Below are 26,950 nucleotides of genomic sequence, written 5' to 3'. Positions count from 1 at the left end.
CAAACCTCACACAGCAATCTCTTCAACTCACAAAACAAAAAATCAAAGTGTGTCATTAGGTTTTTATGTCCAATTAAACAAGTCGTTTGTCAGAACTTGTGTGAAGGTGCTGCTCAAAGCCAGACAGCTCAGACACTTGTCTGTCATGGTCAGATCATGCTTACTTTCATGGTGTGAGACTTGACCAGTCTTTCATGGTAAAATCATGCTAACTTCCATGGTGTGAGACTTGACCAGTCTGAAAGGGTGACCCATGCTAGTTATGGCCCGTACTGTACTCGACACACTTTATCTATAATCACACTTAAACAGAAAAAGCATTGCTGTTTTCCCATAAGTGACATACGCAGAATACTGTGTGTGTCACCGACTGATGGCCAGGTCAGACAGCTCCACAATCAAGATGAGTTTTCTGTAATGTTTAAGTACTGTGATGCATCGATGTCAATAGGACTATCTGATTGGACAAGACAGGGTTGGCTGTGTCCCAGAGGGTGTTTTGTCATTTGGCCTTGCCTTATTTGAACTAACGGCTTACAACATCGCCAGAAAGATGTCCACCACTGACACATCAGAGTAATTTTACAAGGGACATCAATTGAAGCGTTTTCTAAAAGACAACATAATTCTGGCACATCTAACAAGAAAAGGATTAATTTCTTGCAACAGATAAAAAGAGGAACCTTTTTTTTCTGTAAACATTTGAGGGGAGTGGGGATATGACTCCCTGCAACATAAATTACCTGTCTTTCGAAATACATGATTGAGGGACAGTCAGTAGAAAGATTGATTTGTCAGAATGAGAGACAAGACGCCTCTTCATGTCTGTCCCTGGCCCTTCCTCATCCCACAGTGACAGGCAGCAAAGCCCCCATCCCCCACACACACCGAGCAGACAGGCACCGCTACTTACTGTCCCCATAGATCTCCAGCATAAGACAGATACTAAACACTTTGTCTGGAGACAGGCTGCCATTAGCAGGCTACATGATACATTAACAGTATTTCCCTGTTTATAATTCTTTATTTGATCCTGCCTCAGGATTACAAAAACTTCCTTGTTAAGTAGGAAATGGCTTGAACCTCAGCAGAAATGAATAAAAAAGGAGAAGAAAATATGTAGTTTTGGACAAAATGGTGATCACCAGCTGCCTACCAGCTAGATGTCCACTACCGATGATGCCAAGTTCATTAGTTCCTTATTGGCTATAACACCAGTTGAAATATGTTACCAGACTACATCAGTGACCATCACGTCATGAGGAAATATTATTGTCAGGTTAACTTTGTCAGTCTTCATCACTATAACAAGATTTAAATAATCTATAATAGGTTTTATCTTTTTCTTCCTATGACAAAATATTAAGTCATGAATAATAACATAACAAAAACAAGGAGGTCTGTGATAGTGAAACCATCAGAGACTGTCATCAGATATTGCTCAAGCTGATCTGATTCTTGAAAATCCTTTGAAGGAAACATGGTTTTCTAAATTTTGAATCTCAATTATTTAAGTGAAAAACATCTTGGAAATTTATGAGATTTCTATAGGACCCTATTAAACAGTGTTAGCAAGAACGAAGTTATATTGAAGGAGGCAGTAGATCCCCAGTCCCTGAGGAGCTACCAAACTGATACAAACAAGCATGTTGTGTAAGCTAGCTTCCTTATCCACTGATAGATGGATAATTCTCATCCTAATCAAAACAAATGAGGTTTACAAGCCTGCCTTCCAGCATCTGAAACAGGAACCTCTGCTTCTGGAATCTCGAACTTCTTTGCTTTTATTGGAAAAACTTTTCCAACTGTAATTGTTTGTGGAATGAGTAGAAGATAGATGGGCACTAGGATTTAGCTCATTACAGAAGTGTTGGTAAAGTACATGTTGGTGCTGTCCCCTCTGTACTACTGCTGAGGGCACAGGTTAATGCTACATTAGCAGGCTGACTACAGTGGAGAAGGCCTGGAGGCCAGGCTGTAGTGATGCTGATAAGTAGTTTGAGTAACATGTCCAAAGTCAGATTTTAGGGATAAAGTACATAACAAATGAGTAAACATCACATATATTAGGTTTGTGTATCATCATTTAATGCTCTGTATCTCTCTGCTACTGTAGTAGGTGCCATTTACTACATTTGTCTGGAGCATTCTTTTAGCCCTAGAATATAAACATTTACTACTTCCCACATTCATATTGTTTTGAGTTGTATTTAACAAAAAAAATCTGTAGGAATACTAATGAGGAACACATTCCACACTTATTTGGGTACTCCTATTTTCCACACTTATTGCCGTACTCCTATTTTCCACACTTATTTGGGTACTCCTATTTTCCACACTTATTGCCGTACTCCTATTTCCCACACTTATTGCCGTACTCCTATTTTCCACACTTATTGCCGTACTCCTATTGATTGTTTCACACCAGATTCTCTAGGTGTACAATCTGTCATATCCTTCATTTCATGAACATGTGTTTTTGCAATTTCGATGTAATTACTGAATTGACATTATGACAATTCCTTTTAGTATAATAGTAAAATGTATTTTCATCTTGAATTAGAATAGGAAAACCACAAATGATACAAAGACATATGCAGTACAGTTATTTATTACCAGCAAAATCATCCAATGTATAAGCTGTTATACCCTGTTTGGTGAAGTGTGTTGTCAGACAACTATTATACCCTGTTAGGTGTAGTGTGTTGTCAGACAGCTGTTATCCCCTGTTAGGTATAGCGTGTTGTCAGACAGCTTTTATACCCTGTTAGGTGGAGTGTGTTGTCAGACAGCTGTTATACCCTGTTAGATGTAGTGACTGTTGTCAGACAGCTATTATACCCTGTTAGGTGTAGTGTGTTGTCAGACAGCTATTATACCCTGTTAGGTGTAGTGTGTTGACAGACAGCTGTTATATCCTGTTAGGTGTAGTGTGTTGTCAGACAGCTGTTATACCCTGTTAGGTGTAGTGACTATTGTCAGACAGCTATTATACCCTGTTAGGTGTAGTGTGTTGTCAAACAGCTGTTATACCCTGTTAGGTGTAGCGTGTTGTCATACAGCTGTTATACCCTGTTAGGTGTAGTTTGTTGTCAGACAGCTGTTATACCCTGTTCGGTGTAGCGTGTTGTCATACAGCTGTTATACCCTGTTCGGTGTAGCGTGTTGTCATACAGCTGTTATACCCTGTTAGGTGTAGTGTGTTGTGAGACAGCTGTTATACGCTGTTAGGTGTAGCGTGTTGTCATACAGCTGTTATACCCTGTTAGGTGTAGTGCCTATTGTCAGACAGCTATTATACCCTGTTAGGTGAAGTGTGTTGTCAGACAGCTGTTATACCCTGTTAAGTGTAGTGTGTTGTCAGACAGCTGTTATACCCTGTTAGGTGTAGTGTGTTGTCAGACAACTGTAGTTAATATCCAGTGTTTCATAAAATGTGATCTTTACTGTGTTGGAATTTCAATTTTGATATTGTGTTTGATTTATAGCTCCTTCTTCACCCCCGTATATCCTGGATGTGTCAGCGCCGACCCCCTCTGTCATCACCATCTCATGGAAACCACCCATCTTTACCAATGGTCCAATTCTTGGCTACCGTTTGAATCTTGATCCTGTGAACCATCCTAGCCTGCATCAGGTGAATCGTGAGGTACCTGGCAACATGACGTCATGGACGCTACAGCAGTTGCAGTCATCACAGTTGTATTACATCACTGTATCCGCATGGAACAGTGACGGGGAGGGGCCTGCCGACTCGGCCAATATCACCACACCAAACGCTGGCAACCGTGAGTAACTTCCAAAAGTTTGTGCTGTGGACATTTTCTATTACGTCACAAATTGATTGTAATTTCATTGATACAACTAAGGAAATATGTTGACGGGAGTTTATCAAATTAAACAGTTTTATGTAGTGTAAATGAGACTATCAAACTAAACAATTTAGACAATCCTATTTTCCAGTCCGACTTTTAGGAGTTGTATTCTATGAGGAGGGCCACTTCAGCTGAAGTAAAGGTGACTAAACTCCACTAAATCAGGTCTAAAGACTTACTTTTGGCAATACTCAGGCAATAGCAATGTGGCATAATTACTTCAAGATTATTGATTGTTGTCCATGTTTGACAAGGAACATCATTTTATGTTCAGCTTTGTGTTTCTTTCGTCATTACCTTCAGGGTCATGATTCTGTTTCTGTTGCATAGCCTTCAGCATTGAGGATGTGGGAGTATTTTTTTGTTGTTGTTGTGATGAATGGAAAATATCGCTATTGATTGTGATGATGTGATATCAGGCTGTGTCAGTTCTGGAATATAAAAGTTGAAAATGGTTTTTGGTGACATCTCAAGCTAGAGTATTGCAACGTGTTGATGAATTTGTACAAACATTAATGTTTCAGACCACTGTCCTGAAATACTCGCCCCAGACCCTGTACTGAAATACTTGTCCCAGACCCTGTACTGAAATACTCACCCCAGACACTGTACTGAAATACTTGTCCCAGACCCTGTACTGAAATACCTGCCCTAGACCCTGCACTTAAATACTCACCCCAGACACTGAACTGAAATACTTGTCCCAGACCCTGTACTGAAATACTCGTCCCAGACCCTGTACTGAAATACCTGCCCCAGACACTGTACTGAAATACTCGCCCCAGACCCTGTACTGAAATACTTGTCCCAGACCCTGTACTGAAATACCTGCCCTAGACCCTGCACTTAAATACTCACCCCAGACACTGTGCTGAAATACCTGCCCCAGACACTGTACTGAAATACTCACCCCAGACCCCTGTACTGAAATACTCGCCCCAGACCCTGTACTGAAATACTCGCCCCCAGACACTGTACTGAAATACTTGTCCCAGACCCTGTACTGAAATACTCGTCCCAGACCCTGTACTGAAATACCTGCCCCAGACACTGTACTGAAATACTCGCCCCAGACCCTGTACTGAAATACTTGTCCCAGACCCTGTACTGAAATACCTGCCCTAGACCCTGCACTTAAATACTCGCCCCAGACCCTGTACTGAAATACTTGTCCCAGACCCTGTACTGAAATACCTGCCCTAGACCCTGCACTTAAATACTCACCCCAGACACTGAACTGAAATACTTGTCCCAGACCCTGTACTGAAATACTTACCCATCACACTGCATTGAAATACTCGTCCCAGACCCTGTACTGAAATACCTGCCCCAGACACTGTACTGAAATACCTGCCCCAGACCCTGTACTGAAATACCTGCCCTAGACCCTGCACTTAAATACTCGTCCCAGACCCTGTACTGAAATACTTGTCCCAGACCCTGTACTGAAATACCTGCCCTAGACCCTGCACTTAAATACTCACCCCAGACACTGTGCTGAAATACCTGCCCCAGACACTGTACTGAAATACTTGCCCCAGACCCTGTACTGAAATACCTGCCCTAGACTCTGCCCTTAAATACTCGCCCCAGACCCTGTACTGAAATGCCTGCCCCAAATGTACTGAAGCTGACAGTGACCTGAAATAAGGAAGTTGTGTACATGTATTGACCATGTTCCCGACCTTGACCTGATATATTTGAAGGTACAAACTGACACATTCCTGACAGGTATATAAGAAGGGTTTATTTTGAGATATTTCCCCCATTTTAAACTTGCAGAAGGAAGGGCCTATCACTTGTAAAGTAAAATAAAGAATATTCTATTTTTTCCTTTGAGTTTTGATTGAGGATGCCTGTCTTCTTAATTTTGCCTCGGATAAAAGTTAATCTGACTGGGCTAGGGAATAACTACTGATCTGGTAGCTTAGTTTTTTGTTTATTTCATTTCATCTTTGTTATTTATTCATTGATATTCTACAAGGTATTGGTTTCTTTTCAGAAATGATCTATGAAAAACTTTTTTTTTGCAGGTAAAAAAAGTTTCAAATTCATAGTTACAGTTTTGAGCAGCGGTATGGGAATATGTTGACCCTATTTACCATAAGGAACTTATCTGTTATAACCCTGATTTTTCCCTGGGTGATTGTAAATGGTTGTGACCTGTTGTTCTGACCTGGTGGTACTGTACGTGGAGGTATAGGGAAGGCCAACGCTGTAACATAATAATTGGCGTACAATGCGACACAGGATGGGCCCATCCTAATGTATGGAAATGCCATCAAATCTGTTTTATTCCAGTAAGGAGATAAAACTGGCAATAAGACCTAGATTACCATAAACGCTGAAGGGGGAGATAGCAAAGCCTGTTTTATAGTTGATCTATCCCTAATATGGAGCATAAAAATTTGTCTCCAGTTATTCAGAAGTGATTCAGTTAATTGTCCTGTAATTTATTTGTATCGTTGATTTCCATTTGAAAACTGTTTGGAGATTTGCGTAGTGATTTGGCTGGCCATAATCAATCTGATGTGAGTTTTACTGCCTCCATTACCAACCATCATACATGAGAGAGGACGTAGGCAATGTCAGACTTCAGCAGTCGGCACTAATCGTGTAGATATCCACAACACTCACTCTTCAGTTCTGGTGGAGTGGCTGTACCAAAAATTGTTGCATCTCCTCCATGAGTTAACTAATCGTTACAATTGTCTGTAGGAATATGTGGTTGTATGTATCCATGCCTAACAGATTCGGGGGTAGTGATGTGTAAAACATGACACGTTATATATCATCCTTCATTACAGTCTATTGATACAGCCAGAGGAATAACCCTTGCTATACCTCCATATCCTTCTCATAACCAAACCATATGAAGATAAGTGATTAGCCTACAAAATGAGCCCTTCACCTGTGTATAGAGACTAGGTGGGAACTACCCTGGTCAGTGGTGTCTGTCAGATAACCCCTTACCCGTGTATAGAGACTAGGTGGGAACTACCCTGGTCAGTGGTGTCTGTCAGATGACCCCTTACCCGTGTATAGGGACTAGGTGGGAACTACCCTGGTCAGTGGTGTCTGTCAGATGACCCCTTACCCGTGTATAGGGACTAGGTGGGAACTACCCTGGTCAGTGGTGTCTGTCAGATGACCCCTTACCCGTGTATAGAGACTAGGTGGGAACTACCCTGGTCAGTGGTGTTTGTCAGATGACCCCTTACCCGTGTATAGGGACTAGGTGGGAACTACCCTGGTCAGTGGTGTCTGTCAGTACTCTTTTCTTATTGGCCTCAATATTTTTTTTCAATTTAGCAATATATGTTTTTGCAAATGTTGTTATGGTCCTATAACACACATTGCTTTTTATGACAAACTTAATAAAGCCTGCCATAAATAGCCCACTTCTCATCCAATGGGTAACCATTAGATACATAAGTAGACCACTACTTATCCAACGGGTAATCATTATATAAATAAATAGACCACTACTTATCCAACGGGTAACCATTATATAAATAAATAGACCACTACTTATCCAATGAGTAACCGTTATATACATAAGTAGTGGTCTATTTATTTATATAATGGTTCCCCGTTCGATCCGTAGTGCTCTATTTATTTATATAATGATTACCCGTTGGATAAGTAGGGGTCTATTTATGTATATAACGGTTACTCATTGGATAAGTAGTGGTCTATTTATCCAACGGGTAACCGTTATATACATAAATAGACCACTACTTATCCAATGAGTAAACGTTATATACATAAATAGACCACTACTTATCCAACGGGTAACCGTTATATACATAAATAGACCACTACTTATCCAATGAGTAACCGTTATATACATAAATAGCCCACTACTTATCCAATGGGTAACCCATGTTTGGTCCTCTGGGAGGCCGACTCTACTAGAGTCAGATGTTGAGTCCTCTGGCTCTTTATCTCTGAGTCAACTCTACTAGAGTCCCATATTTGGTCCTCTGGCTCTTTATCTCTGGGTCAACTCTACTAGAGTCCCATATTTGGTCCTCTGGCTCTTTATCTCTGAGTCAACTCTACTAGAGTCCCATATTTGGTCCTCTGGCACTTATCTCTGAGTCAACTCTACTAGAGTCAGATGTTGAGTCCTCTGGCACTTATCTCTGAGTCAAACTCTACTAGAGTCAGATGTTTGGTCCTCTGGCTCTTTATCTCTGAGTCAACTCTACTAGAGTCCCATATTTGGTCCTCTGGCACTTATCTCTGAGTCAACTCTACTAGAGTCAGATGTTGAGTCCTCTGGCACTTATCTCTGAGTCAAACTCTACTAGAGTCAGATGTTTAGTCCTCTGGCACTTATCTCTGAGTCAAACTCTACTAGAGTCAGATGTTGAGTCCTCTGGCTCTTTATCTCTGAGTCAAACTCTACTAGAGTCCCATATTTGGTCCTCTGGCACTTATCTCTGAGTCAAACTCTACTAGAGTCCCATATTTGGTCGTCTGGCACTTATCTCTGAGTCAAACTCTACTAGAGTCCCATATTTGGTCCTCTGGCACTTATCTCTGAGTAAAACTCTGCTGGACTTCTGGCATTAAATTAACAGACATGTGTTTTAACTCATATTATCAAATGCCCTGTTTATACTTGGGTTTTCATGGGTTTTCATTTAAATTTTGACAACAAAATTTGATGGTATTAAAATTGAACAAATATTTAGAAAATATCAAGGAACAAGACTGACTGTGCTTATGTAATGTCAGACCCCTAACCCTTCATAATCTGCTATCTTGCAAATTCATTCTCTTAATCCTTTGGTTAAGACACATGGTTAAAAGAGAATTAGGTTTTTTTGTGTTGATATAAAAGTCTGTTACTGAGTAAGTCAATCATTGAGATAAATTGAATGAGGCTATGAACACTGCTGGAAAAACAAAAGGCTGCAGGCTGGTGTAGCCTGTAGCTGGAGAAACAAAAGGCTGCAGGCTGGTGTAGCCTGTAGCTGGAGAAACAAAAGGCTGCAGGCTGATGTAGCCTGTAGCTGGAGAAACAAAAGGCTCCAGGCTGGTGTAGCCTGTAGCTGGAGAAACAAAAGGCTGCAGGCTGGTGTAGCCTGTAGCTGGAGAAACAAAAGGCTGCAGGCTGGTGTAGCCTGTAGCAGCCAGAAGTGCAGTAGCTGCAGTGAGGCCCAGGTAATTTAGAGTAGAGATAACACATCTAACTTCTGCCAAACCTCACCCTGTGTAATTGAAACGTTTGAATTTGATTTAAATTTCTTTAATGACATCAAAAGGATGACCCTGGCACCAGACAGAATGAGAGACATCGAAAAAGAAAAGTAGAACTCTGGTCTTGTTTGTGTTTAGGTTCGTAACAGATAGTTCTGCTATCTGTCTTTGCTAATTACCAAAACATTTAGGCGAGAGATAGATGTGATAGCACCGTGGCTCTTTGTGGTGAAATATTTGGGGTGCAGAAAGTACAGGACTATTGCTCTACTCTCTGCTCAGGGTTTACTACCCTATTATTGGCTGGTCTCTACTGTCTGCTCAGGGTTTACTACCCTATTATTGACTGGGCTCTACTCTCTGCTCAGGGTTTACTACCCTATTATTGACTGGCCTTTACTCTCTGCTCAGGGGTTACTACCCTATTATTGGCTGGCCTCTACTCTCTGCCCAGGGCTTACTACCCTATTATTGACTGGCCTTTACTCTCTGCTCAGGGTTTACTACCCTATTATTGGCTGGGCTCTACTCTCTGCTCAGGGTTTACTTCCCTATTACTGACTGGCCTCTACTCTCTGCTCAGGTTTTACTACCCCATTATTGGCTGGCCTCTACTCTCTGCTCAGGGGTCACTACCCTTTTATTGGCTGGCCTCTACTCTCTGCTCAGGGGTTACTTCCCTATTATTGGCTGGGCTCTACTCTCTGCTCAGGGTTTATTACCCTATTATTGGCTGGCCTCTACTCTCTGCCCAGGGTTTACTACCCTATTATTGACTGGCCTCTACTCTCTGCTCAGGTTTTACTACCCCATTATTGGCTGGCCTTTACTCTCTGCTCAGGTTTTACTACCCTATTATTGACTGGCCTTTACTCTCTGCTCAGGGGTTACTACCCTATTATTGGCTGGCCTCTACTCTCTGCTCAGGTTTTACTACCCCATTATTGGCTGGCCTCTACTCTCTGCTCAGGGGTCACTACCCTTTTATTGGCTGGCCTCTACTCTCTGCTCAGGGTTAATTACCCTATTATTGGCTGGCCTCTACTCTCTGCTCAGGTTTTACTACCCTATTATTGGCTGGCCTTTACTCTCTGCTCAGCGGTAACTACCCTATTATTGACTGGCCTCTACTCTCTGCTCAGGGTTTACTTCCCTATTACTGACTGGCCTCTACTCTCTGCTCAGGGGTTCCTACCCTATTATTGGCTGGGCTTTACTTCTTGTTCAGGGGTTACTACCCTATTATTGGCTGGCCCCTACTCCCTGCTCAGGGTTTACTACCCCATTATTGGCTGGCCTTTACTCTCTGCTCAGGGTTTACTACCCTATTATTGGCTGGCCTCTACTCTCTGCTCAGGGTTCACTACCCTTTTATTGGCTGGCCTCTACTCTCTGCTCAGCGGTTACTACCCTATTATTGGCTGGCCTCTACTCTTTGTTCAGGGTTTACTACCCTATTATTGGCTGGCCTCTACTCTCTGCTCAGGGTTTACTACCCTATTATTGGCTGGCCTCTACTCTTTGTTCAGGGTTTACTACCCTATTATTGGCTGGCCTCTACTCTTTGTTCAGGGCACTTATCTCTGAGTCAAACTCTACTAGAGTCAGATGTTGAGTCCTCTGGCTCTTTATCTCTGAGTCAAACTCTACTAGAGTCCCATATTTGGTCCTCTGNCAGTTACTACTCTATTATTGACTGGCCTCTACTCTCTGCTCAGGTTTTACTACCCTATTATTGGCTGGCCTCTACTCTCTGCTCAGCGGTTACTACCCTATTTTGGCTGGCCTTTGATATAAGTTGGGCTATGGTACATGTACCTTTTAGAGTCCTGAATAGTTCCCTGCCATACGTGTACCATGGTACCTATGATGTATAACTTATGTAAGTAGGCCCATGACACTGAAGTGTTACTTTGGTGTCTGAAGGCCTGTGGTACTGAGCGGTTTATAGTTGTATTGGTACCCTAGGGTCTGTAGGCCTGTGTTACTGAGGAGTTAATACTTCTATTGGTACTCTAGGGTCTGTAGGCCTGTCTTACTGAGGGGTTTATAGTTCTATTGGTACTCTAGGGTCTGTAGGCCTGTGTTAGTGAGCGGTTTATAGTTCTATTTGTACCCTAGGGTCTGGAGGCCTGTGATACTGAGGAGTTAATAGTTCTATTGGTCCCCTAGTGTCTGTAGGCTGTGCTACTGAGTGGTTTACAGTTCTATTGGTACTCTAGGGTCTGTAGGCCTCTGGTACTGAGGGGTTTATAGTTGTATTGGTACCCTAGGGTCTGTAGGAGTGTGGTTCTGAGGAGTTTATAGTTCTATTTGTACCCTAGGGTCTGGAGGCCTGTGATACTGAGGAGTTAATAGTTCTATTGGTACCCTAGGGTCTGTAGGCCTGTGTTAATGAGGAGTTAATAGTTCTATTGGTACTCTAGGGTCTGTAGGCCTCTGGTACTGAGGGGTTTATAGTTGTATTGGTACCCTAGGGTCTGTAGGCCTGTGCTACTGAGTGGTTTCTAGTTCTATTGGTACTCTAGGGTCTGTAGGCCTGTCTTACTGAGGGGTTTATAGTTCTATTGGTACTCTAGGGTCTGGAGGCCTGTGTTACTGAGGGGTTTATAGTTCTATTGGTACTCTAGGGTCTGTAGGCCTCTGGTACTGAGGGGTTTATAGTTGTATTGGTACCCTAGGGTCTGTAGGCCTGTGTTACTGAGCGGTTTATAGTTCTATTTGTACCCTAGGGTCTGTAGGCCTGTGATACTGAGGAGTTAATAGTTCTATTGGTACCCTAGTGTCTGTAGGCTGTGCTACTGAGTGGTTTATAGTTCTATTGGTACTCTAGGGTCTGTAGGCCTGTGTTACTGAGGGGTTTATAGTTGTATTGGTACCCTAGGGTCTGTAGGCCTGTGCTACTGAGTGGTTTATAGATCTATTGGTACTCTAGGGTCTGTAGGCCTGTGATACTGAGTGGTTTATAGTTCTATTGGTTCTCTAGGGTCTGTAGGCCTGTGTTACTGAGGGGTTTATAGTTGTATTGGTACCCTAGGGTCTGTAGGCCTGTGATACTGAGTGGTTAATAGTTCTATTGGTACCCTAGTGTCTGTAGGCCTGTGTTACTGAGCGGTTTATAGTTGTATTGGTACCCTAGGGACTGTAGGCCTCTGGTACTGAGGAGTTTATAGTTCTATTGGTACCCTAGGGTCTGTAAGCCTGTGTTACTGAGCGGTTTATAGTTCTGTTGGTACCCAAGGGTCTGTAGGCCTTTGGTACTGAGGAGTTTATAGTTGTATTGGTACTCTAGGGTCTGTAGGCCTGTGTTACTGAATGGTTTCTAGTTCTATTGGTACCCTAGGGTCTGTAGGCCTCTGGTACTGAGGAGCTTAAAGTTCTATTGGTACCCTAGGGTCTGAAGGCCTGTGGTACTAAACGGTTTATAGTTCTATTGGTACTCTAGGGTCTGTAGGCCTGTGCTACTGAGTGGTTTATAGTTGTATTGGTACTCTAGGGTCTGTAGGCCTGTGTTACTGAATGGTTTATAGTTCTATTGGTACCCTAGGGTCTGTAGGCCTGTGTTACTGAGCGGTTTATAGTTCTGTTGGTACCCAAGGGTCTGTAGGCCTTTGGTACTGAGGAGTTTATAGTTGTATTGGTACTCTAGGGTCTGTAGGCCTGTGTTACTGAGGAGCTTAAAGTTATATTTGTACACTAGGGTCTGTAGGCCTGTGGTACTGAGGAGTTAATAGTTCTGTTGGTACCCAAGGGTCTGTAGGCCCTTGGTACTGAGGAGTTTATAGTTGTATTGGTACCCTAGGGTCTGTATGCCTCTGGTACTGAGGAGCTTAAAGTTCTATTGGTACCCTAGGGTCTGAAGGCCTGTGGTACTGAACGGTTTATAGTTCTATTGGTACCCTAGGGTCTGTAGGCCTGTGGTAATGAGGAGTTTATAGTTCTATTGGTACCCTAGGGTCTGAAGGCCTTTGGTACTGAACGGTTTATAGTTGTATTGGTACCCTAGGGTCTGTATGCCTCTGGTACTGAGGGGTTTATAGTTGTATTGGTACCCTAGGGTCTGTAGGAGTGTGGTAATGAGGAGCTTAAAGTTGTATTGGTATCCTAGGGTCTGTAGGCCTATGGTAATGAGGAGCTTAAAGTTGTATTGGTAGCCTAGGGTCTGTAGGCCTGTGTTACTGAGCGGTTTATAGTTCTATTGGTTCCCTAGGGTCTGTAGGCCTGTGTTACTTAGGAGTTTATAGTTCTATTGGTACCCTAGGGTCTGAAGGCCTGTGGTACTGAACGGTTTATAGTTCTATTGGTACCCTAGGTACTCTAGGGTCTGTAGGCCTGTGCTACTGAGTGGTTTCTAGTTCTATTGGTACTCTAGGGTCTGTAGGCCTGTGATACTGAGTGGTTTATAGTTCTATTGGTACTCTAGGGTCTGTAGGCCTGTGCTACTGAGCAGTTTACAGTTGTATTGGTACTCTAGGGTCTGTAGGCCTGTGTTACTGAGGAGTTTATAGTTCTATTGGTACCCTAGGGTCCTAAAGCCTGTGGTACTGAACGGTTTATAGTTGTATTGTACTCTAGGGTCTGAAGGCCTCTGGTACTGAGGGGTTTATAGTTGTATTGGTGCCCTAGGGTCTGTAGGAGTGTGGTACTGAGGAGTTTATAGTTCTATTTGTACCCTAGGGTCTGTAGGCCTGTGATACTGAGTGGTTTATAGTTCTATTGGTACTCTAGGGTCTGTAGGCCTGTGCTACTGAGCAGTTTACTGTTGTATGGGTACTCTAGGGTCTGTAGGCCTGTGTTACTGAGGAGTTTAAAGTTCTATTGGTACTCTAGGGTCTGTAGGCCTGTGGTAATGAGGAGTTTATAGTTCTATTGGTACCCTAGGGTCCGAAAGCCTGTGGTACTGAACGGTTTATAGTTGTATTGGTACTCTAGGGTCTGAAGGCCTCTGGTACTGAGGGGTTTATAGTTGTATTGGTACCCTAGGGTTTGTAGGCCTGTTACCCTAGGGTCTGTAGGCCTGAGTTACTGAATGGTTTATAGTTCTATTGGTCCCCTAGGGTCTGAAGGCCTGTGATACTGAACGGTTTCTAGTTCTATTGGTACCCTGGTCTGTAGGCCTGTGGGACTAAGCGGTTTATAGTTGCATTGGTCCTCTAGGGTCTGTAGGCCTGAGTTACTGAATGGTTTATAGTTCTATTGGTCCCCTAGGGTCTGTAGGCCTGGTACCCTAGGGTCTGTAGGCCTGTGGTACTAAGCGGTTTATAGTTGCATTGGTACTCTAGGGTCTGTAGGCCTGTGGTACTGAGGAGTTTATAGTTCTATTGGTACCCTAGGGTCTGTAGGCCTCTGGTACTGAGGAGCTTAAAGTTGTATTGGTACCCTAGGGTCTGAAGGCCTGTGATACTGAGCGGTTTCTAGTTCTATTGGTACCCTAGGGTCTGTATGCCTCTGGTACTGAGGAGCTTAAAGTTCTATTGGTACTCTAGGGTCTGAAGGCCTGTGGTACTGAACGGTTTTTAGTTCTTTTGGTACTCTAGGGTCTGTAGGCCTCTGGTACTGAGGGGTTTATAGTTTTATTGGTACCCTAGGGTCTGTAGGAGTGTGGTACTGAGGGGTTTATAGTTCTATTTGTACCCTAGGGTCTGTAGGCCTGTGGTAATGAGGAGCTTAAAGTTGTATTGGTTCCCTAGGGTCTGTAGGCCTGTGGTACTGAGGAGCTTAAAGTTCTATTGGTACCCTACGGTCTGAAGGACTGTGATACTGAGCGGATTCTAGTTCTATTGGTACCCTGGGGTCTGTAGGCCTGTGGTACTGAGGGGTTTATAGTTGTATTGGTACCCTAGGGTCTGTAGGCGTGTGGTACTGAGGGGTTTATAGTTCTATTTGTACCCTAGGGTCTGTAGGCCTGTGGTACTGAGGAGTTCATAGTACTTTTGGTACCCTAGGGTCTGTAGGCCTCTGGTACTGAGGAGCTTAAAGTTCTATTGGTACCCTACGGTCTGAAGGCCTGTGATACTGAGCGGTTTCTAGTTCTATTGGTACCCTGGGGTCTGTAGGCCTGTGGTAATGAGGAGTTTATAGTTCTATTGGTACCCTAGGGTCTGTATGCCTCTGGTACTGAGGGGCTTAAAGTTCTATTGATACTCTAGGGTCTGTAGGCCTGTGTTACTGAGGAGCTTAAAGTTATATTTGTACCCTAGAGTCTGTAGGCCTGTGGTACTGAGGAGTTTATAGTACTATTGGTACCCTAGGGTCTGTAGGCCTCTGGTACTGAGGAGCTTAAAGTTCTATTGGTACCCTAGGGTCTGAAGGCCTGTGATACTGAGCGGTTTCTAGTTCTATTGGTACCCTAGGGTCTGTTGGCCTGTGGTAATGAGGAGTTTATAGTTCTATTGGTACCCTAGGGTCTGTATGCCTCTGGTACTGAGGAGCTTAAAGTTCTATTGGTACTCTAGGGTCTGAAGGCCTGTGGTACTGAACGGTTTATAGTTCTATTGGTACTCTAGGGTCTGTAGGCCTCTGGTACTGAGGGGTTTATTGTTGTATTGGTACCCTAGGGTCTGTAGGAGTGTGGTACTGAGGAGTTTATAGTTCTATTTGTACCCTAGGGTCTGTGGGCCTGTGGTAATGAGGAGCTTAAAGTTGTATTGGTACCCTAGGGTCGGTAGGCCTGTGGTAATGAGGAGCTTAAAGTTGTATTGGTACCCTAGGGTCGGTAGGCCTGTGGTAATGAGGAGCTTAAAGTTGTATTGGTACCCTAGGGTCGGTAGGCCTGTGGTAATGAGGAGCTTAAAGTTGTATTGGTACCCTAGGGTCGGTAGGCCTGTGGTAATGAGGAGCTTAAAGTTGTATTGGTACCCTAGGGTCGGTAGGCCTGTGGTAATGAGGAGCTTAAAGTTGTATTGGTACCCTAGGGTTTGTAGGCCTGTTACCCTAGGGTCTGTAGGCCTGTGGTACTGAGCGGTTTATAGTTCTAATGGTACCCTAGGGTCTGTAGGCCTATGATACTGAGTGGTTTATAGTTCTATTGGTACCCTAGGGTCCGCAGGCCTGTAGTACTGAACGGTTTATAGTTGTATTGGTATCCTAGGGGCTGTAGGCCTCTGGTACTTAGGAGCTTAAAGTTCTATTGGTACCCTAGGGTCTGAAGGCCTGTGGTACTGAACGGTTTATAGTTGTATTGGTATCCTAGGGTCTGTAGGCCTCTGGTACTTAGGAGCTTAAAGTTCTATTGGTACCCTAGGGTCTGTAGGCCTGTGGTAATGAGGAGTTTATAGTTCTATTGGTACCCTAGGGTCCGAAGGCCTGTAGTACTGAACGGTTTATAGTTGTATTGGTACTCTAGGGTCTGTAGGCCTCTGGTACTGAGGGGTTTATAGTTGTATTGGTACCCTAGTGTCTGTAGGAGTGTGGTACTGAGGAGTTTATAGTGCTATTGGTACCCTAGGGTCCGAAGGCCTGTAGTACTGAACGGTTTATAGTTGTATTGGTACCCTAGGGTCTGTAGGCCTCTGGTACTGAGGAGCTTAAAGTTCTATTGGTACCCTAGGGTCTGTAGGCCTGTGATACTGAGCGGTTTATAGTTCTATTTGTACCCTAGGGTCTGTAGGCCTGTGATACTGAGCGGTTTATAGTTCTATTGGTACCCTAGGGTCTGTAGGCCTGTGGTACTGAGGAGTTTATAGTTCTATTGGTACCCTAGGGTCTGTAGGCCTTTGGTACTGAGGGGTGTATAGTTCTATTGGTACCCTTGGGTCTGAAGGGATGTGATACTGAGCGGTTTATAGTTCTATTGGTACCCTAGGGTCTGTAGGCCTGTGATACTGAGCGGTTTATAGTTCTTTTGGTACTCTAGGGTCTGTAGGCCTGTGTTACTGAGCGGTTTATAGTTCTATTTGTACCTTAGGCTCTGTAGGCCTTTGGTACTGAGGAGTTTATAGTTCTATTGGTACCCTAGGGACTGTAGGCCTCTGGTACTGAGGGGTTTATAGTTGTATTGGTACCCTAGGGTCTGTAGGCCTGTGGTACTGAGGAGTTTATAGTTCTATTGGTACCCTAGGGACTGTAGGCCTCTGGTACTGAGGGGTTTATAGTTGTATTGGTACCTTAGGGTCTGTAGGTTTGTGGTACTGAGGGGTTTATAGTTCTATTGTTACCCTAGGGTCTGTAGGCCTCTGGTACTGAGGGGTGTATAGTTGTATTGGTACCCTAGGGTCTGTAGGCCTCTGGTACTGAGCGGTTTATAGTTGTATTGGTACCCTGGGGTCTGTAGGCCTGTGGTACTGAGGGGTTTATAGTTGTATTGGTACCCTAGGGTCTGTAGGCCTCTGGTACTGAGGAGTTTATAGTTGTATTGGTACCCTAGGGTCTGTAGGCCTCTGCCACTAGGTTCTGTAGGCCTCTGCTACTGGTGTGGTCTGTATAAATATCTAGTCCTGGCTGTACTGAGGGATCTGAAGTTGGCAGTGGGACAACGACAGTGCACTTTGCACAATAGAATCTGGCAAGGAAGTAGCTACCTCACAGTGGGACAGGAGATGATTATTCCACCAATCCACTCTGTACTGGCATGGTGTACACGCTCAATAATAACGTATATTTGAACATGCTGAGAACTGATGACTGCACATTATGTATAGGCAGTTGTTGGCCATAAAGTTGTGTAGTTGGAACATTTGAGGTTTGATGGGTTGCTATCTAGTGGTTACATCCAGTAACTGGGTACTGGCCCGAACCTTGAGCAAGTGTAGGGATCAAAGGCGACAGCCATAGCATGTAATAACCTGCATGGATCGTTGTAACATTCTTTATGTGGTTGATACCTATTTTTATGAACCTTTTTATCATTCACCTAACCAAAAATAAGATGATTAGGATTGAGTGCCATACTGTTACTGACACAATGTTTTTTATGAGGTTCACAATGAGTTTTCTTAGCCAGGCGAAATTGACTGATGTAAGATAGCTATCAATTGTATAGCATAACCTGTGAGTTGGTAGTCTAATACAACATGTACCATTTAAAAGAACATTTAGTGGATACCTCTGTATACCTACATTAGAGGTATTTTGTCAAAGGTGTCAGTTTTCTTCTTGGCAGCACTCCAATAGATTTGGCTGGACCACTTCCAGCATCACCAGATAGCATTGAACACTGAGGACTGAGGTTACAGTACTAATTGTGGGTACAAGGGTAAGAGTGCAGCAATGGATAGGATCAATTAGTACTGGTGAAGAGGGCGGGGGAGGGGAGGTAACTGTGTATTACTGTAGTAATTAGGATATGTGGATATCAGTATCGCTGATCAAAGGTGATCAAGGGGGAAAAGTTGTCTTACTTAAGTAGTTGTGGCTTAGAGGTGAAAAAGTAGTCTAACTTAAGTAGTTATAGCTCAGAGGCATTGGTGTGTAAGTCTGCGTACTCCGGCTGTCCAAGGAAGGTGTATCATATGTAATGATCACTATACGTCGACTGACAACAGCAGGAGGGCTATAGTCTAGTTACTACACAAGGAGACTGAGGACACCAGGTCTACTACCTACAGCTAGGTCTCTGTCATCCATTGATGTTATAGTCTCGTATGTCTGTCACTATCTGTGTTTGTAGGACAGCTAGCTCCACAGACATTGCCAAACCTATTGTCTGCTGGTGAATCTGTGTTATGTGACACAGATATGCCAAACCTATTGTCTGCTGGTGGATCTGTGTTATGTGACACAGACATTGCCAAACCTATTGTGTGCTGGTGAATCTGTGTTATGTGACACAGACATGTACATTGCCAAACCTATTGTCTGCTGGTGAATCTGTGTTATGTGACACAGACATTGCCAAACCTATTGTCTGCTGGTGAATCTGTGTTATGTGACATAGACATTGCCAAACCTATTGTCTGCTGGTGAATCTGTGTTATATGTGACACAGACATTGCCAAACCTATTGTCTGCTGATGAATCTGTGTTATGTGAGTGCAATGTATTCAGTGAGTTAATTGTACAACATTTGTCATGAATTAAGGTAAATTTGACTAATTAGTCATTATCTCAACTAATGTTGTATCATTTATCATGATGACAAAGAGAAATAACCCCAGTGACATTGATATAGTGCAAGACAATATGGGGGATTCTCCTTAGGTATCAGAATGTTATTTTGATAGATGAGGGTAAGGTATATGAAAATAAATACAGATTTAATTTGTTTTCTTTCTTTTCTTGAATCATGATGAGTGAGTTACCCTAACACAAAAGAAACACTGTCATACACACATAGAATGAGATCAAACCCAGACGTATTAGTAAACAGAAGGGTTGGTATCAAAGATGGAGGAATACAAGGGATGTTTGTTACATATATTGCTGATATTACCTCTGTCATTAGTGAATTAGCTTGAGGTATCAGAATGGGAGAGTTCAAATAAAATGTGAAAAGATTTTTGTCAGAAACATCCCTTTCTTTTGTGATGTTGTGTCAGGAAGAAGACAACAATAGCTGATTTCACAGAGTGGATGGAGTGGAGGTGGAATTCACAGAGTAGAGGGAGTGGAGGTGGAATTCACAGAGTGGAGGGAGTAAAGGGAGTGGAGGTGGAATTCACAGAGTGGAGGGAGTAGAGGGAGTGGAGGTGGAATTCACAGAGTGGAGGGAGTAGAGGGAGTGGAGGTGGAATTCACAGAGTGGAGGGAGTAGAGGGAGTGGAGGTGGAATTCACAGAGTGGAGGGAGTAGAGGGAGTGGAGGTGGAATTCACAGAGTGGAGGGAGTAGAGGGAGTGGAGGTGGAATTCACAGAGTGGAGGGAGTAGAGGGAGTGGAGGTGGAATTCACAGAGTGGAGGGAGTAGAGGGAGTGGAGGTGGAATTCACAGAGTGGAGGGAGTAGAGGGAGTGGAGGTGGAATTCACAGAGTGGAGGGAGTAGAGGGAGTGGAGGTGGAATTCACAGGAAAAACAATAGGGCTGAATTAGTTAAGTCAATCACTTTCTAAGAAAAAGCAGCAGGTTTCCTGTACCTTACAAAGGTCACTCTTAGTACAAACATTTCAGTCATTCACTAAGAACTCCACTGCAGCCAAACAAGACATGTAAATGGATGCCACCACTCATTGGAGTGGAGACAAAAATCTGGTCATGAGGTTGAAACTAAAACTTTCTTGAACATCTGATGGTGATTATTGAAATGTTAAACCTTGACAAGTGGTGATCAGAGCACTGGCTCCAAGGGGTCCCTAGGGAGTGCTGGCCTGGGAGGTCCACCCCTGGCACAACATTCCTGACCCAGGGCACATCAGGGCCCAGCATGTCAGATCCTATCAGTCAAGATGGGGCTTTTTTTAAAACAAGAAACAAACTAGTACATGACCTTCATGTCTCAATCATTTAATGTAGAAGTATTCAAGCATTATCATCATCATCATCATCATCATCATCATCATTTTCTTTAACTGGAGAACCATAACACCTAAAGTGAAGAAAACTTCACACACGTTATTAAACTGTGAAGTGATATTCTGTAGTTTACTTGGAACTCTATCTAGTCAATTGTAAAAAAGATCCAAAAACACAAATAGAATGACTACCTTGTATCATGTTAGAATTGAAAACTGTTCCCAAAAGTGAACAGAAATTTGATGACAATTCTGATCAATTGTTTAGTTGCCTTTTGCTCAGGCAGAGACGGGTTATACTGTGGTACTCTATTTTTTTTTTATCTAATTATTGTTATTATGGCTTTATTTTTGGTAAGGCCATGTTTTCTGATTTCAAGCCTTGAACAAATGTGACAAGGAAAAGAATTGGCATTTAAGCACTGACTAAACACTGTCTTCCGTGTTTCATTAACTTTAATAAGAAAATTGATGTTGTCGGCACGGCTTGTTTTCTTACCTACACACTGTCTGTTACCTCCCATTACCACAGGGAATCTGATGTAGCAGAAATTATCTCAATGTTTGTTTAGTTTTTGAGTTTCCATCAAACTCCTCTGATACTTTGTTATTGTGGCCCCGCTCCCAATGAAAGGCAGCCGTGTTAGTACTGGATCTCCAGGTTCTTATAGGCCTGGTTCTGGTTCCTCTGATAATGTCTCTTCTAGGCTGTATACCTACATTACCCACAGAACATGTACAGTGCTGGTTCCTCTGATAATGTCTCCTCTAGGCTGTATACCTACATTACCCACAGAGCATGTACAGTGCTGGTTCCTGTGATAATGTCTCGTCTAGGGTTTATACCTACATTACCCACAGAGCATGTACAGTGCTGGTTCCTGTGATAATGTCTCGTCTAGGCTTTATAACTACATCACCCACAGAACATGTCCAGTGCTGGTTCCTCTGATAATGGCTCGTCTAGGCTGTATACCTATATCACCCACAGAACATGTACCGTGCTGGTTCCTCTGATAATGTCTCCTCTAGGCTGTATACCTACATTACCCACAGAACATGGACAGTGCTGGTTCCTCAGATAATGTCTCGTCTAGGCTTTATAACTACATCACCCACAGAACATGTACAGAGCTGGTTCCTCTGATAATGTCTCGTCTAGGCTGTATACCTACATCACCAACAGAACATGTACAGTGCTGGTTTAAGTTACCATGACCTTCACATCTAGTTTAAATATCAAATAAATGCAAAATTTTCAGCTACATGCATTTTGTCCACACTTTAGATTTTAAACTGTTAAAAGATATCTTGATGAAAGTTAAAGTATACGATATCTGCATCACTCGCATACTGTGACTCGTACCTCCAGGTCGAATTTTGAGTAAGTACAAAACAAGTACGATATTGTCCATGAGGAAGTGCTATGCAAATGTTTCATTAAAAGAAAAAAGAATGTCTAATGACCTTCTTATGGAATTAAATTGAAAGGTTATCTGATACTTGCGACCACAAACTATTGTTGTGTGCTTAATGGTTTAGATTATGTCAGTAATTACCTTTTTCTATTGAAGTAAAATTGAAAGGTTATCAAACACTAATTGAGAAGAAATATTCATGTGTGCTATCATTTACTATATGTCGGTCAGTAAAGGATTTTTCTTCTGCAATGAAAGTGAAAGGTTATCCGACCTATTCCATAGTTATTGACAAGAACTATAAATGTGTCTTATCATTTCCAGTGTGGCAGTTTTATTCAGTGAAATTTCACAACTTTGAAAAATTAATTTATATAGGAAGTATAGTTACAGTACATGGAGAAAATTGTACAAAATGTTTTATCATATCAATATATCAACAAGTACTTATTGTAATGGGGGACCATTACAGAAGTCCCCCAAACCCCTGCAGTTAAGTTCGCAGCGCCAAAATACACCTTTTATACATGCCAAATTTGAGTGAAATCTAAGAATAACTTAATTTCGACCAATCAGAACCCAGTATATAGCAGCCATTTTAGATGCGCAGTTGCGAAAAAAAGGTGTCATGCACATCTAGGCAACAAAATGTTAGGGCAGGAGAAAAAGAAGTAGAAGAATAATAAGAAACGGAGTAAATTAAACCAATAAGTACCCCACTTCCTTTTGGGGACTTAATTACATTATTAGTTTGATCATTTGTTTAATTTACGTAACTGATATTTTAACAAAGAATAAATAAGATTGTTTTTCTCCCAACTTGATAAATACACGTGCTGACATCATGTACTTTATAAAGGTAACCGCATGGATCCAGGTATAACACATCAGCTTCCCGAAAAACACAATATACATGTAGATACATATACATATTGTCTAACATTAAAGGAAAGTTATGTTTTTGTTCACAAAAGCATTTCTATAGTTTCTGTTCCATGTTCGCCATTCTCATGATTGGTGAAACATAGGTTTCATACTCTGTGCTCTTCACTGTACTCGACATTGCTACATATGATCCTAGCTGATGTGTGAACATTAATCTTGGAACACAATAAATAGAAACTCTTCACTGACAATAAACAGTTTTCAAAAACTTTTCATGATAATAGATTTCATTTTCCATACTCTTCTCTAAACCAGAGTATATTTGTATCCTCCATAGTTAACTGATAATAGAAGATCTCATACTCTTCACTGCTGATAAGTAGATTTTCACCGAAATATTAACATTTATTTCTGTTACAAATATATACCAGATCTTGACTTGTGATTTTATGTGTTGTTTGATTTTTTTTTATATTTTAATCAAACAATTGAAGCAGAGTTGAGCGATATAACCTAATCAGAGTTTGGTGTGCATCTCTTGGATCAATACTTTAACTCCATCCCCATACTTTAAAAATGTATTACTGCATACTTCCCACCTCTCACAATGGAAAAGTGTGGGCAATAAATCACTTGCTACCACAGTCCACTGCACACATAATCCCCTTTCAAGGCCAATCATGATTACATGACCATGAAAGGGGGTGTGCCCAGTGGACTGTGGCCACAAATGCTGTAAGAAAGGGGAGATAATCAATCAGTGAGTAACGATGAAGTCAATACAGTAGAGGATACACTTAGTTGACACATTTCAAATAAGGGGAAAAAATGAAAGTTAAAAATGGTAATTTCATGATTGAAAAACACAAACAGATTTCCTTATCACGTGAGAGGATAAGCATTTCCCGGAAAAGTTTATAATCTTAAGGAGCTGTTCCTTTATACAAAATTGTACATTCAAATATACCATTCATTGAAAGAACTGGAATTCCTTAGGGATTGATAAACCCTTACATTGTATATATGAAAATGGTTTCAATATCCTGTACCTTTGCCACATCTTGAAAATTAAACTGAAAATGTAGTCAGAAATTCAACATTGTTTCCCGTATTTTGAACAGACACTCCTTACCTTCCCTGACACTGGACCTGGATAGTAATTCAAAAACACTTGTATCCATTTTGAAGGATACACTCAGGCTGGGCTATTGAGAATCTTACCTGGTTATGATTAGTACTCACTCACACAGGTACATGTAAATTATCTGCAGTGTAGGGTAGGTAAAAGGATTGTCCAGGTGAACATTTTTTACTCAACTTTTCTGTTTTGTTCGAGTTGGGAAGCATGCAGTTTAAGCCAGTTATTGCATGACTTCTCGTCACTCGGGACTTATTACACCCTCGCTTCGCTCGGGTGTAATAAATCCCTTGTTACTCGAAAACCATGCAATAACCTTTACTTAGGTATTTGTATTTGTATGGGGTACACAATTAGGTATTTGTATGGGGTATTAAACCAGGACTGCTATTTATAGACTTAATTAGCTGATCAGCTCTCCCTCTGACAGGTAACATCAGTACAGGTATAGTGTCTAATCACAGACAAGGCAGCTTACACACTGTTTTAATAGGAATGATAAAAACAAATATAGACCTGGAAAAATGATATATTAAAAAATCTACTGTCAGGTAAAAGTCCTCCAGACAGAAAATACTGCCGTTAGATGTCTGGTAAATTAATCTCAATGTTCACTTTGTGTTCTCTAGTTACATGATCATCAGACAAAAGACATCCTCAGGGTTGGGTTTGTGTCATGTGAATAGTTGTTAGGGAGAACAATGATACCTGTCATTCAGCCTTTGTTGTACCTAAACAAATATGTTTCATCATAGTGTACAAGTAGCCTGTCAAGGACCTAAGTTTTATACAGCCTCCAAAGTTGTATTTGAATGCTTCTTCATAAACAATTCAGTCATTTCTAAGAATAGAACAAAAGCAAGTTACAACAGTGTAAATAATACATATGTAATAAAATGTAATATTTAATACAGGTGTGAGACAGATCACAAATATCACCTAAAGCTGTGAGACAGATCATAAATGTCATCTAAAGGTGTGAGACAGATCACTAATGTCACCTAAAGGTGTGAGACAGATCACTAATGTCACCTAAAGCTGTGAGACAGATCACTAATGTCACCTAAAGGTGTGAGACAGATCACACATGTCACCTAAAGGTGTGAGACAGATCACAAATGGCACCTTAAGGTGTGAGACAGATCACAAATGGCACCTAAAGGGGTGAGACAGATCACAAATGGCACCTAGAGGTGTAAGACAGATCACTAATGGCACCTAAAGGTGTGAGACAGAGCACAAATGACACCTAAAGGTGTGAGACAGATCACTTATGGCACGTAAAGGTGTGAGACAGATCGCAAATGGCACCTAAAGGTGTGAAACAGATCACAAATGGCACCTAAAGGTGTAAGACAGATCACAAATGGCACCTAAAGGTGTGAAGCAGATCACAAATGGCGCCTAGAGGTGTAAGACAGATCACTAATGGCACCTAAAGGTGTGAGACAGAGCACAAATGACACCTAAAGGTGTGAGACAGATCACTTATGGCACGTAAAGGTGTGAGACAGATCACAAATGGCACCTAGAGGTGTAAGACAGATCACTAATGGCACCTAAAGGTGTGAGACAGAGCACAAATGACACCTAAAGGTGTGAGACAGATCACTTATGGCACGTAAAGGTGTGAGACAGAACACAAATGGCACCTAAAGGTGTGAAACAGATCACAAATGGCACCTAAAGGTGTAAGACAGATCACTAATGGCACCTAAAGGTGTGAGACAGAGCACAAATGACACCTAAAGGTGTGAGACAGATCACATATGGCACGTAAAGGTGTGAGACAGATCACAAATGGCACCTAAAGCTGTGAGACAGATCACTAATGGCACCTAAAGGTGTGAGACAGATAACTAATGTCACCTAAAGGTGTAAGACAGATCACTAATGGCACCTAAAGGTGCGAGACAGATCACTAATGGCACCTAAAGGTGTCAGACAGATAACTAATGGCACCTAAAGGTGTAAGACAGATCTCTAATGGCACCTAAAGGTGTGAGACAGATCACTTATGGCACGTAAAGGTGTGAGACAGATCGCAAATGGCACCTAAAGGTGTGAAACAGATCACAAATGGCACCTAGAGGTGTAAGACAGATCACTAATGGAACCTAAAGGTGTGAGACAGATCACAAATGACACCTAAAGGGGTGAGACAGATCACTTATGGCACGTAAAGGTGTGAGACAGATCGCAAATGGCACCTAAAGGTGTGAAACAGATCACAAATGGCACCTAAAGGTGTGAGACAGATCACTTATGGCACGTAAAGGAGTGAGACAGATCACAAATGGCACCTAAAGGTGTGAGACAGATCACTAATGGCACCTAAAGGTGTGAGACAGATCACAAATGACACCTAAAGGTGTGAGACAGATCACTTATGGCACGTAAAGGTGTGAGACAGATCACAAATGGCACCTAAAGGTGTGAAACAGATCACAAATGGCACCTAGAGGTGTAAGACAGATCACTAATGGCACCTAAAGGTGTGAGACAGATCACTAATGGCACCTAAAGGTGTGAGACAGATAACTAATGGCACCTAAAGGTGTAAGACAGATCACTAATGGCGCCTAAAGGTGTGAGACAGATCACAAATGGCACCTAAAGGTGTGAGACAGATCACAAATGGCACCTAAAGTTGTAAAACAGATCACAAATGGCACCTAAAGGTGTGAGACAGATCACAAATGGCACCTAAAGGTGTAAGACAGATCACAAATGGCACCTAAAGGTTAGAAGCATACATTTTTACAGGGCTTCATGGAATATGTGTGTAACCTATTCAATCCTTATGGACCTGTGGGACGACCTTTCATCATGATGGGTAATATTTATAGACCTAACAGGAACCTAGTGAGGGTAAAGAGGGATTTTAAAAACAAAGACCTCTCCCTACTCTCCGTATCCTTGGCAGGTACCTAGTAATATTGGAAAAGTACCCAGCAATAGAAGGATGTTAATTCCCCCTTGATCTTGTACCTGGTGTATACAGGTGTAACTGATTCCCCCCCCCCCCCCCCCCCCCCG

General features: G+C 42.2%; 1 protein-coding gene across 2 annotated transcripts in view; it reads left to right on the top strand.

Annotated features, from left to right (window-relative positions):
- LOC110455210 (proto-oncogene tyrosine-protein kinase ROS-like) overlaps window positions 1-26,950 on the top strand; it is a 134,706-nt gene that overhangs the window by 28,292 nt on the left and 79,464 nt on the right. For both annotated transcript variants that reach the window (XM_021505201.1, XM_021505194.1), the window contains exon 4: window positions 3,489-3,788. In XM_021505201.1, the coding sequence (XP_021360876.1) occupies window positions 3,489-3,788 (300 nt within the window). The remainder of the gene's footprint in view (window positions 1-3,488; window positions 3,789-26,950) is intronic.

Source organism: Mizuhopecten yessoensis, unplaced genomic scaffold (genome assembly GCF_002113885.1).
Source record: "Mizuhopecten yessoensis strain PY_sf001 unplaced genomic scaffold, ASM211388v2 scaffold921, whole genome shotgun sequence".
Lineage (NCBI taxonomy): Eukaryota > Metazoa > Mollusca > Bivalvia > Pectinida > Pectinidae > Mizuhopecten > Mizuhopecten yessoensis.
Note: the sequence above shows the minus strand (reverse complement) of the source record. Positions and strands in the feature narration are given on the sequence as shown.